Source organism: Schistocerca serialis, chromosome 2 (genome assembly GCF_023864345.2).
Source record: "Schistocerca serialis cubense isolate TAMUIC-IGC-003099 chromosome 2, iqSchSeri2.2, whole genome shotgun sequence".
NCBI lineage: Eukaryota > Metazoa > Arthropoda > Insecta > Orthoptera > Acrididae > Schistocerca > Schistocerca serialis.
The window spans coordinates 776,255,689-776,268,316 of record NC_064639.1 but is presented as its reverse complement, the minus strand read 5'-3'; the positions used below and the strand labels follow the sequence as shown (position 1 = coordinate 776,268,316).

The 12,628-nt window shown below is 41.4% G+C and overlaps 1 protein-coding gene across 1 annotated transcript in view; it reads right to left on the bottom strand.

The window, feature by feature from the left end:
- The window catches only part of LOC126457999 (ATP-binding cassette sub-family C member 4-like), a 271,245-nt gene that overhangs the window by 21,315 nt on the left and 237,302 nt on the right, over positions 1-12,628 (bottom strand). Inside the window, exons 20-22 of the mRNA XM_050094771.1 lie at positions 5,323-5,450; positions 4,969-5,214; positions 1,345-1,514 (exon numbers count right to left, since the gene is read on the bottom strand). Of these exons, the coding sequence (XP_049950728.1) occupies positions 1,345-1,514; positions 4,969-5,214; positions 5,323-5,450 (544 nt within the window). The remainder of the gene's footprint in view (positions 1-1,344; positions 1,515-4,968; positions 5,215-5,322; positions 5,451-12,628) is intronic.

Sequence of the window (12,628 nt, the reverse complement as noted above, 5' to 3'; positions counted from 1 at the left end):
CTGTACATGTTAACGTTGCTCTTCCGTGTGTTCACTCCGCAGGTGGACGCGAAATACGAGGGTCGAAAAAGCGTGTGCACCCATTGCTGTTTCGGGCCAAGTACAAATTTCGTCTAATGGTGCTGAACGGTGCCTAGTGGTTCCAACCTGTACACCAGAACAAAAATTGAGGTCACGCTGCGCTCCAAAGGGGTCAGATCGTGTTTAATGGGGATGCAGCCCCACAGTGTCCTTAGAGGAGGGTTGAAACATCCGAGGGTGTCAGCAATGACAAAGATAGTCAAAAACTTCTTCCTGTTGGTCATCGCACTGCGAACTGTCGTTTTAGACCCCAAATATATGGGAATCAACGCCCCAGAGAAAAGGATGGTTTCATGAGGCCTTTTATGCCACTCCCGGAGGCCATTCCGTGCCGATTATGAGTGTCTGGAATGTTTTCCACGGCCACTCATAAGAAAACAACGTAATCTCAACTCTGTACGTCGCGGTTCTAATCTCCATCACATAGGCATCAAAAGAAGGGGTGAAATTTGGATAAGAGAGGGTGTGACAAGCTGCCCATCTTCTGAGGCTTCCACGTTGGCATTAGCCAGAACTGTGATGAAGTTTGGTGCCATCGTGACTTCATCAACGATCCCTAAATGTGCTGTGGTCTTTTTTCGCGCGTGTCGACACCGTGCTGGTCAAGCGTGGTCGAGCCCGAGGTTACGTCTCAAGGCGCCACGATTATCCACCACTACAAAGGAACGTTGTACGCATCTTTGAGCCAAAGTTCAAACTTAACCATCTCAATGGATGAGAATTACAAGGTTTCGAAAAAGTGATTTTTTATTTCTGTTGCTCAGTGTATTTATGAACAGGTTAATAAATCTAAGTAAAAACGGTGCAATTCACAAGGAGTGTCTCTTTATCATGGAGAAATATGTACGTTGTCGACTTTGGAAGGACTGCCGAAGGATTATGGTAGGTGGTGAGTTGCTGATGAAAAACTTTTCAAAGACTTTTTAGCAATGACTAAGATATTGAGGTACATGTAGAATGCCTGTATGTCGCTGACACCAATGTATTACTTATCAATAACCCATAAAATTGAGCATCATACACAGTCTTTTATTTTGCAGTATAATACTCCCGTAGTGAGTAGAATTTCTGTTATGTCCTGAAGTTCATGTGAAACACATGCTGCAATCTTCAAGTGACTTCCACCGCTCTCAAGCTTCGTTGCTGACGCAGTTGACACAAAACCTTATCCTTTCTAAAGTTCAGCGTTTCGCTGACCGAAAATGTGGCGGTGTTATTTGAGCACAGAAGGATGGGTCAGTGCGTACTGAAGGGGGAACTTACTGTGGATCGACGTTGGCGGTGGCCTCGTCCAGCATGAGGACGCGGTTGTTGCGCAGGATGGCCCTCGCCAGGCACACCAGCTGCCGCTGGCCGACGCTGAAGTTGCTGCCGCCGTCTAACACGCGCGTGTCCAGGCCCAGAGAGTCGTGCAGCGAGTCACGCAGCTCCACCTGCAGGCCGGCAAAGTAGCAACGAACGTCAGTAAAGGGGTCGTAAACACGTGACTTACAGTGCCCCATATACATATTGTTCCAGAAGTAACTGTAAACACTGAAATCTGAAATGAAATTATCGAATGGCATTGGTAGCCTGTAGTTCCCACATGGGGTAGTTCGGCGACCAAGTAACAAGTCTTTCCAGATGGCACCACACTGGGAGACTTGCGTCTCATGATGGTGAGAACAACACAAATTATTGGGGAGTGGGAGGTGACGGCTCAGTATATTCCCTTGCAGATAGTTGAACAAATTAGGAGATAAAAACCACTTTTTGGAACATTCTGTGTGCCTCAAACTATATATTGGGCTGGTGCATAAGTTCGTAGCATTTTTCCATAAGTTTAATAAACACAACAGCTACACATAACACAGACTTTAGTCATCTACAATATATTCTCCATCACAATTTCAACAGTCTGCCAACATTGGGATAACTTTCCGATTCTGCAGTTATATATAACCACTCGCTCACAGAAAGATCCGTACCTAAAGACTGGAAAATTTCTCAAGTCACACCAATACCCAAAAAGGGAAGTAGGAGCAATCCGCTGAATTACAGGCTGTAACACTAACTTCGATTTGCAGCAGGGTTTTGGAGCATATACTGTATTCGAACATGCCGGCCTGGGTGACCGAGCTGTTCTAGGCGCTATGCTCTGGAACCGCGCTACCGCTACGGTCGCAGGTTCGAATCCTGCCTCGGGCATGGATGTATGTCATGTCCTTAGGTTACTTAGATTTAAGTAGTTCTAAGTTCTAGGGGACTGATGACCTCAGAAGTTAAGTCCAATAGTGCTCAGCGCCATTTGTATTCGAACATTATGAAGTACCTCGAAGAAATCGATTTATTGACACATAGTCAGCACGGTTACAGAAAATATCGTTCTTGTGAAACACAACTAGCTCTTTATACTCATGAAGTAATGAGTGCTATCGACAGGGGATGTCTAATTGATTCCATATTTTTAGATTTCCAGAAGGCTTTCGACACCGTTCCTCACAAGCGTCTTCTAACCAAACTGCGTGCCTACGGAGCATCGCCTCAGTTGTGCGACTGGATTCGTGATTTCCTGTCAGAAAGGTCACAGTTCGTAGTAATAGACGGAAAGTCATCGAGTAAAACAGAAGTAATATCTGCGTTCCCCAAGGAAGTGTTACAGGCCCTCTATTGTTCCTGATCTATATTAACGACATAGGAGACAAACTGAGTAGGTGTTTTAGATTGTTTGCAGATGATGCTGTCACATACCGTCTTGTAAAGAGGTCAGATGACCAAAAGGAATTGCAAAATGATTTAGATAAGGTATCTGTATGGTGCGAAAAGTGGCAATTGACCCTGAATAAGCATAAGTGTGGAGTTATTCACATGAGTACTAAAAGAAATCAGCTAAATTTCGATTACGCGATAAGTCACACAAATCTGAAGGCTGTAAATTCAACTAAATACTTAGGGATTAAAATTTCAAATAACCTAAATTGGAACGGTCACATGGATAATATTGTGGGTAGAGCAAACCAAAGACTGCGATTCACTGGCAGAACACTTAGAAGGAGCAACAGGTCTACTAAAGAGACTGTTTACACCACGCTTGTCCGCCCTATTCTGGAGCATTGCTCTGCGGTGTGGGATCCGCATCTGGTGAGACTGACGGATGACATCGAAAAAGTACAAAGAAGGGTAGCTCGTTATGTATTATCGCGAAATAGGGGAGATAGTGTCACAGACATGATACGTGAATTGGAGTGGCAGTCATTAAAACAAAGGCGTTTTTCGTTGCGACCGGAACTTCTCACGAAATTTCAGTCACCAGTTTTCTCTTCCGATTGCGAAAACATACTACGAACTTATGCACCGACTTAATATACGTAGTGAATTATGGACTGTGGAAAAACAGAAAGAGAAGAGAATCGAAGCGTTTGAGATGTACTGCTGCATAAGGATGTTGAAAATTAGGCAGAAAAATAAAAGAATTAAGAGGTTCTTCGCAGAGTGATTAAGAAAGCTGCAGATCAGCCACAGGTGGAAATGATTCACAAGAACAAGGGACAGGACGATAGGACGTGTGTTAGCACATCAGGAAATAAATTCCCTGATACAGAGGGAGCTGTAGAGAGTAAAAACTCATTAGAATATATGCAACAAATGAGGTCGCAGGATGCAAGTTCTACTCTGACACGAAGGGCTGGCGCACGAGAGGAAGTTGTGAAGGTCCGCAGCAAGTCAATAAGAAGACTGACGACTCAAAGAAACACTCTTTAGTGGCATGGCCGAGTCATCAAAGGATACTGTTGGTCATGTCAATACTTTTGTGAGACAAATTACAAGCAAAGATTGTCTGGATATTTTAAGTGACAAGGAAACCATCTAATGTGAGATAATTGGTCCTCATCAATGACGGTGTCTTATCTGGCAAAAGCCCAGTACACATTGTTACCTCCGTTGGCGAAATAGTCTGACTCGCACGTGGAAGAGCTGTAGATCCTAATCTGGCCCTCCCAGTCATCCGACGGCAACGAGTACCTTTGGTTAGCTATGAAGCAAAGAATTAGACGGAGAGGATCTTGTCTTCGTTGAGGAAGCAAGGTGCTGCGCTAGAATGATAGAAACTTTCAGAGTCTACGTATTTTCCGCTTTCGAATTACAGTTGTACAGCGTGCTACAGCCGACCCAGGGTTCTATTTTGTATTATTTTAATGATCTCCATATTTCACTGCATTAGGTAAAAGTTTTGAAGGACAGGCGAAGAGACAAAAAAAGGTAGGCATAGATAAATGTGGCAGGGCGTTATTAACAATGAATACTAACCTGCGGGTACGAGGAGAGTGCAGTTTATCTTCTTTTTCAGCGTGTGACTTTGGAGTACAAGCTATAGACAGAAGCTATTACAAATAATATTGTTCACATTCTCTTATTTATAGTTATTGGCCTGTAGTAATGCACGGTAGAGCGCGTGAGATGTAGAGGAAAGTGAGAATCAGACTGGGAGTAAGAGAAACAGAGCTGTGTTCAGAGTCAAAGGCAGAACATAAAGTGAAAATACAGCTTCTCAACGCGTTTCAAATGTTCAAATAACTTACGACAATGCAGCCGGTTATCGCCTTCGACTATCGCCGATGTTTCAGCTAGTAAACACTTAGTTCGAATTACGGGAGTTTGTCGAGGACGGTACCCATCTATGCTCGCCTAAGTTATTTCAACTGAAGACATTTCGTTCACAAAAGGGAAAATTTTACACTGTCGGTACTTTCAGATTTATGACTATGCATGTAGAACGCTTGTACTTAAATAAAAACGGACAAAAAACAAATTACCCACAATTTTTCTTCTTGTTAAATAATTTATAGGCTGCAGCAAACATGTAGTTCGAAGGCATCAGATAATAATAAGCAGACTATATATACGTACATCATCAAGTACTCTCCACAAGATGTAGTCTGGAAACTCTCCGAAGGGGTCCAGGTTGAACCGTAGAGTCCCAGCAAATAGAACTGGATCTTGCGGGATAATGGAAATCTTTGCCCTAAGATCTTGCAGACCAATGTTGGCAGTATCCACGTCGTCAATAAGGATTTCCCCCTCAACGATGGCGAGCCGGAACAGCGCTGAGATGAGCGACGACTTGCCGGCCCCCGTACGGCCAACTATTCCCACCTGCGAATTCAAAAGAGAATAGCTGAACTTACTTTCATCACTAGAACGTCATTTTCTTTGATTACTAGGCTCATTAAGTAGGAATAAACGGTCTTTTTCGAACAGTACCTTTTCGGCCGGTCGGATCACGAAGTTGAGGTCTACGAGAACGGGATCACTCTGAGGCCCGTATCTCAAGTACGTGCGGCGGAACTGTATTTCTCCTTTGGATGGCCAGCTACTGGGTGGCCTCTTGTCTGTAATAAACAATAAAACATCATCGTCATGGAAACAGTAATTTGATTTAACAATCCATATGCGCCAACTCCTGGCGATTTCTAAACGATTAGATTAACAACCCTGAAGTGGCAAATACAGACACAGCATTCGGAGCATTATAATATACTGAGTTAGATAATCACAGCATTTGGATGAAAAGAGTGCATTAAGTGATCCTATTGACTGATCTGGCCTTGTAACAATAACCAAAACGGCCTTGCTGTGCTGGTACTGCGAACGGCTGAAAGCAAGGGGAAACTACAGCCGTAATTTCTCCCCAGGGCATGCAGCTTTACTGTATGATTATTCCAATCCCAAAGAAAGCAGGTGTTGACAGATGTGAAAATTACCGAACTATCAGTTTAATAAGTCACAGCTGCAAAATACTAACACGAATTCTTTACAGACGAATGGAAAAACTAGTAGAAGCCAACCTCGAGGAAGATCAGTTTGGATTCCGTAGAAACACTGGAACACGTGAGGCAATACTGACCTTACGACTTATCTTAGAAGAAAGATTAAGGAAAGGCAAACCTACGTTTTTAGCATTTGTAGACTTAGAGAAAGCTTTTGACGATGTTGACTGGGATACTCTCTTTCAAATTCTAAAGGTGGCAGGGGTAAAATACAGGGAGCGAAAGGCTATTTACAATTTGCACAGAAACCAGATGGCAGTTATAAGAGTCGAGGGACATGAAAGGGAAGCAGTGGTTGGGAAGGGAGTAAGACAGGGTTGTTGCCTCTCCCCGATGTTGTTCAATCTGTATATTGAGCAAGCAGTAAAGGAAACAAAAGAAAAATTCGGAGTAGGTATTAAAATCCTTGGAGGAGAAATAAAAACTTTGAGGTTTGCCGATGACATTGTAATTCTGTCAGAGACAGCAAAGGACTTGGAAGAGCAGTTGAATGGAATGGACAGTGTCTTGAAAGGAGGATATAAGATGAACATCAACAAAAGCAAAACGAGGATAATGGAATGTAGTCGAATTAAGTCGGGTGATGCTGAGGGAATTAGATTAGGAAATGAGACACTTAAAGTAGTAAAGTAGTTTTGCTATTTGGGGAGCAAAATAACTGATGATGGTCGAAGTAGGGAGGATATAAAATGTAGACTTGCATTGGCAAGGAAAGCGTTTCTGAAGAAGAGAAATTTGTTAACATCGAGTATGGATTTAAGTGTCAGGAAGTCATTTCTGAAAGTATTTGTATGGAGTGTAGCCATGTATGGAAGTGAAACATGGACGATAAATAGTTTGCGACAAGAAGAGAATAGAAGCTTTCGAAATGTGGTGCTACAGAATAATGCTGAAGATTAGATGGGTAGATCACATAACTAATGAGGAAGTATTGAATAGGATTGGGGAGAAGAGAAGTTTGTGGCACAACTTGACCAGAAGAAGGGATCGGTTGGTAGGACATGTTCTGATGCATCAAGGGATCACCAATTTAGTGTTGGAGGGCAGCGTGGAGGGTAAAAATCGTAGAGGGAGACCAAGAGATGAATACACTAAGCAGATTCAGAAGGATGTAGGTTGCAGTAGGCACTGGGAGATGAAGAAGCTTGCACAGGATAGAGTAGCATGGAGAGCTGCATCAAACCAGTCTCAGGACTGAAGACCACAACAACAACAAGTGATCCTCTCAAAGTAACTGTGCGTAGTAATTCGATTAGTTAATTAGTTACATGTGCCACAGATCATTTAAACGATTACAGAGTACGTACGCTCGTTGTGTTAAAATTAATGAATTATTATTCATTTCCTTGCTTCAATAGTGAGCAAACTGTATACTTTGCCATTCCGTACCTGTTACCTAAGAAAGAACCCAACGAAAATAACCTTAAAGGACTTTTAGCAGACTTAGTCTTCACTTACCTGTGGAAGTAAAAGAAGAAACCCAAGTCATATATATAGTCTACGAGAATCCTAAAACTACACTGGTTAGAATCTGTGCTATGAGACTGCTATAGTATCCCCTCTAGTTTTGAGGGGGAGTAAACTTCCTCCTTTTACAGACCACGGATAACTGTCTTACGTGGGGATTCAGTAGCACTGTTGCATACTCATCCCATGATCTATCACGTGAGTCCAAATATGATAGACTCTAAAGCATAGTTTTTAAAGATCTGTGTTCGTGTTAAGGATGTTAACTTTGATAATAAGTTTATTCAAATTACACCATTTCACGATATATAATAAACTCTATTTCTGGTTTCGAGTTCTGCAAATATAATATATTCACGTCATTGAGAGCCAAAACCATTCCGAAACTTGTCAGTGACCTCATGCTTATATTTTATAATTTTAAGTATTTACGCAAGATGGTGTGATATATTACTAATCAGTTACTCAGTTGGTTGTCATACTCTGTATGCATGAGCTGAAACAATGAACATGACATGATTTCCGACAGAATCCAGAGACGCGCTATCAAACTGCAATGGAGATATGCAGCGACTTGAATGTGAATCTCTGCAAGAAAGAAGTCTGTGTTCTTGTCAAAATCTGCTGCAAATTTAGAAAACTTATTGGAGGAAGACGGTGCAACGTTTCTACCTCCTCCGTTCCATATCGTGCGTAGGAACAATGAGACGGGAAATTAGAGCGCAGACTCAGACGTATAGCTACCCATTTTCCTCCAGATTCGCGGATGAACCAAATAAGTTCTTGGTAATGGTTACAAATACTTCATGTGATGCACCTTGCAGTGGCTTGAAGACAATGTGAACTGCTCTGATAAATGTTTTGCGCCACCTGCATATCTGCGAATGAGCTTAGATCCAAGGCAAGCAGAGGTTGAAAGATGCAACCTTGTGAAACTAAAAGGTTAGCTTTATGTGAAATAAAAACAAAACAAAAACTGAAGTACAGAAAAAATGTTCGAAATTGCACATCAGTGAAATAAAAACCTATACCATATTGCTCTACAACAAGCATTGTAACATTCATAGATCCCCCCTAGAGTAGTGGCGGTGACGTGGTCGAGACGTTATGGTCAAGTCTGTTCCGCTCTTCGACGGTGGTCCTCGTGAGGTCATGTATTGTGTAAGGAAGGTTCCAGGCACGATGCGCTGTGGGATTCAACTTGTCCCAAAGCGTACTTAACCGGACCTCGTTAGCAGTCATCTCAGAGCGTTCCATTCAGTAAATACCTCTCTCTCGGAGGAAAGAATTCATGAAGTGGTCACGATGTCGTGGTGAATTATCGACTTCAAAGGAAATCCGATCACAGAAATGTTGATTGCAAGGCTGGAAAATAGTCCCAATACCGCACAGTCCTCAAATTAACCTCGATAATCACGAGAGACGTCCAACATTTGTACATGACAGCAGTCCAAAACATGACCAACACACCTCCCTACTGAAACCATGGGAGTCCGCGCCTTGCATGTGCATTGGTACCTATGATACGACGCCAGTGACCCAGGAGAAAGCCGGCTAGACCCCAAGTGGCGAACGCCAGAGAAGCGGGCATTGTAAATACTCTACAACCACACAGAGGGCAGCCAGCGGACGCTATCGCCTCGCTTAAGAACGGACACGTTGCCAAGGGCCTGGCAGACAATGAGAAGCTTGCCGTAAACTGATGGACCCTGCAGCCATTAGGGTGGAACGTCACGTGTGAAAGCATGTGAATGAATTCTTCTGGCCTACCTAGAAAACAAGAACGTGTCCACTATTCCAGCACCTCACAGGCACTGGGAGGAGAGTACATAAAGTACAAAGAATTCGCACAGGGACGGGTGCGGAAGAATACAGCCTTTTTAAAATGTTTTCTGGACAGTGAGGACATTCCTTATAAATCACAGACGCGAGCAGACTCTGAGACGAAGCCCAAATCGTGAAAAAGACGCCTATTGCCTAGTCACACGTCAGCGCATTCCCACCTCAACCCACTAATCTCATAATCTTTTGTGTTTGATTTCATTTAATTATTGATTTCAGTTAATTGTTGGCTCCCAGTGTGCGGCGATCTCATTGGTAATTTTCATGTTATATGATGTCACAACAGATTTCTCGCGTTCGGTACATTTTTGAACCCAGCGTGGGGCGATCATACAGGTAATTTTCATGTTGTGTGATGTCACGAACAGTTTCTCAAGTTCACAACATATTTTGCCACCCATCGTTGGGTGACATCATTGTTAATTTTCATGTTAAGTGATGTCACAAACAATTTCTCGATTTCACTATATACCACGGGCACGGCCACACTCTTACGACAATGATCAGGTATCAGACAACCGACGCCACTGATCCAAGTTGAGTTCCAAGCATTCCTTACATATGGTTTCACAGTGCTGGGTATCGGGTGGGGGTTACACTGTTGTTCACAACGGACGCCTGAAAGCGAATCTGACTGTGTGGAGGGGGGTTGCGTACTGTCTGGATTATCGCACCCCTCACAGTCACCTCCAAAAACGCAGCGCGCAGTCCAATCGCATCCTCCTCGGGGTACCTGCCGGCCACATTTTGCAGATAAGGCTTATTGGCTGGTGTTGTTGACTGCTGGCAGATCGTGAATATTTTGTGCCTTACTACAGCGCCTGAATGGTCTAATGACGTACCGTTCCGCTCACGATTCGAGATACAACGCACTTTGCTGAACTGCGCTGGGAATGCGTGTTTACTGTTACCGCCATCGAACGCAATGTTTTTTTTTTTTTGTAGTCGAGATAGAAATTTCTGATTAAAAAATCACAGACTATACAAATCATGAAAACGGCGTAAAACTTTATTTTGCCAGTTTATGTAGATGGACAGCAGCAGATTGAAAAAAAATACAAATCATAACTTTCAAGAGCAGCTCTGTCAGTATTGCCGCTATATTCCACGACAATCTCCCTCCACAATAAAATTATACAAAGCTTAAAACTCCGAGTTTTACATCCCTCCCTCTCTTCGAAAGTCCACAGAAGATATCATCAATAGCCAGACAGCAGAAAGGGGAAACAACAACTAGCTGGAAATATGGTACTTCCAACACACACTTATTTGAGACAGGTAATATTTGACAGAAAAGTATATTTTCATTTGATAAGTTGTAGTCTGTATTCATCGTCTCGCGGCAGTAATCGAAAGTATTAAATTTCGAACTTAACTAAATGACCCACAGCATGAAACGCCAGCATGGTCGTTAAATTTAGTTACTTTTCGGAAGACCGATGTCGTTACTGCATGTAACAATAAAATCTACTTCGTCTATTATATGATTTGTATAACACAAGATTTAACTTGACCTGGTTTCGATACCGACTACGGGTATCTTCATTAGGAAAAAATAGTTACCTATAAAATGTTACGGTATAGATAGTTATCATAATGAATAAATTTATGAAGCGACTGTACTCACATGTACTGACAGTTGAAAAGAGATTTACGAGCAAAATGCTCTTGTGATATAAAATAATTTCTTAAAATCATTTTTAAAAGCATATAAAATTACTGATAATGGAATTCACATAACTTGGCGCTTGTCAGTGAAAATTATAGCTATATGACGTAGCACACTACGCCGCTAGAGTTGTACGAGTTGGTAGCATAAGACTAAGCAGACCAAGGGCCGAAGTTACCACGACGTTGATACTAAACAAGACGCGCCACCTATTAACAGACGAATAAATCAGTTGTTTCTATTAACAGAAAAAAGTGTTCATCTCGCAAGTCAACAGCCAGTATTATGGAAAATAAAAAGAATATACAGAACGAAGCAATAACAAATATTCTATACATTTCGTTTGGAAACGAATCACACTGTAATAAATGAAAAAGAAAGAGGAAGATGATTGTTAGTGTACTCTGAGGAAAATAGGGAATCGATTTTAGGCGTTTCTAGGTAAGGTCTTTATACCATTGAAGAACATAGCTGCAACTACCCAATCATAATGAAATCGTCATTAAGAGAAAAGTATTTCAAAATTTCTAATTCTTCAAGGATATCAAGTCTGAAGCCTTTCTTTTCTGTGCGCAGGATACTGAAGTCATGAACTTCTGGAGGTTTATGGCCTGTCATTAATAAGTGATCAGCAAGTTATATATAGTTGTACTTTTTTCCTAAGACATGTTCTTTAAATCTAACAACAATTTCTCGTCCCGTCTCTCCTATATAATAGGCTGGACGTTTGTCACAGCTAATTTTATAGACCTTCGCGTTTTCCATGAGAGAATGTACTGGTTTTAAATTATGAATAAGATTATTTTTCAAACTGTTGTTAGTAGAAAACGATACTTTTTTTGGAGGAGACGCTGAATACTGCAAGCGGACCCTAAAATGGAGTAAAAACTTTTTTTTCTATTCATTACTTTCGTTATTAGGAGAAGTGTTAAGAGTGGAGATTCCAATGTTGGTTTTATTTTTGGAGCTACTGACCACTATGGTTGTATCGTACCCATTACTGACTGCGATGGTTTTAATCAAATTAATTTTAGCGTCGAGGTTTTCATCAGACGAAGGAGTGGAAGGAGCTCTATGGCTGGAAGAATGAAAAAAAGGCTTTTTGTGACAATGAGTGTGTGTTGATCAAAACGGTTCAAGTTGATCATTGCGGAAATGTTATTATCAAGTACTGTTAATGTTACATCCAAATAATTTAACTGACGGAATTTGTATTCGAACTCATACGTGAAAGTAATTTTTCCGTGAAGTTCGTTACAGATTTTGAAGAGATTATCATTTCCTTTATTAGGCCCTCTGTAAATAATTAAAATATCATCTACATATTTGGAGTATGAAAGAATACCCAGAGTGACGGCTGAAAAATTTTTAAAAAGTTTTTCTTCTAAGGAGTTTATAAATATGTCTGGAAGAATACCAGCTAATGGGATATACTTCGCAAGACCGTCGGTTTGCTGTCACCAGTCCGTTGAAACCGAATAGTTATATTTGATTAGAATTTCAATTAAATTAATGAAGTCAGTAATCTGCTCATCAGAAATCTCTCTTTTATGAAGATGTAATTTTTTTCCTACTATATCTAAAGTTGTTTGCGCGGTTATGTTCGTGTAAAAATTTAAGTACTGATTTTGTATGACAAGAGCATTTTACTCGTAAATCTGTTTTCAACTGTCACTACATGTGAGCATACTCTCCTCATAACTTTGTTCGGTAGAATAACCATATATTCTTGGTTTTACCTCTATATTAACGGTTTCTTAGT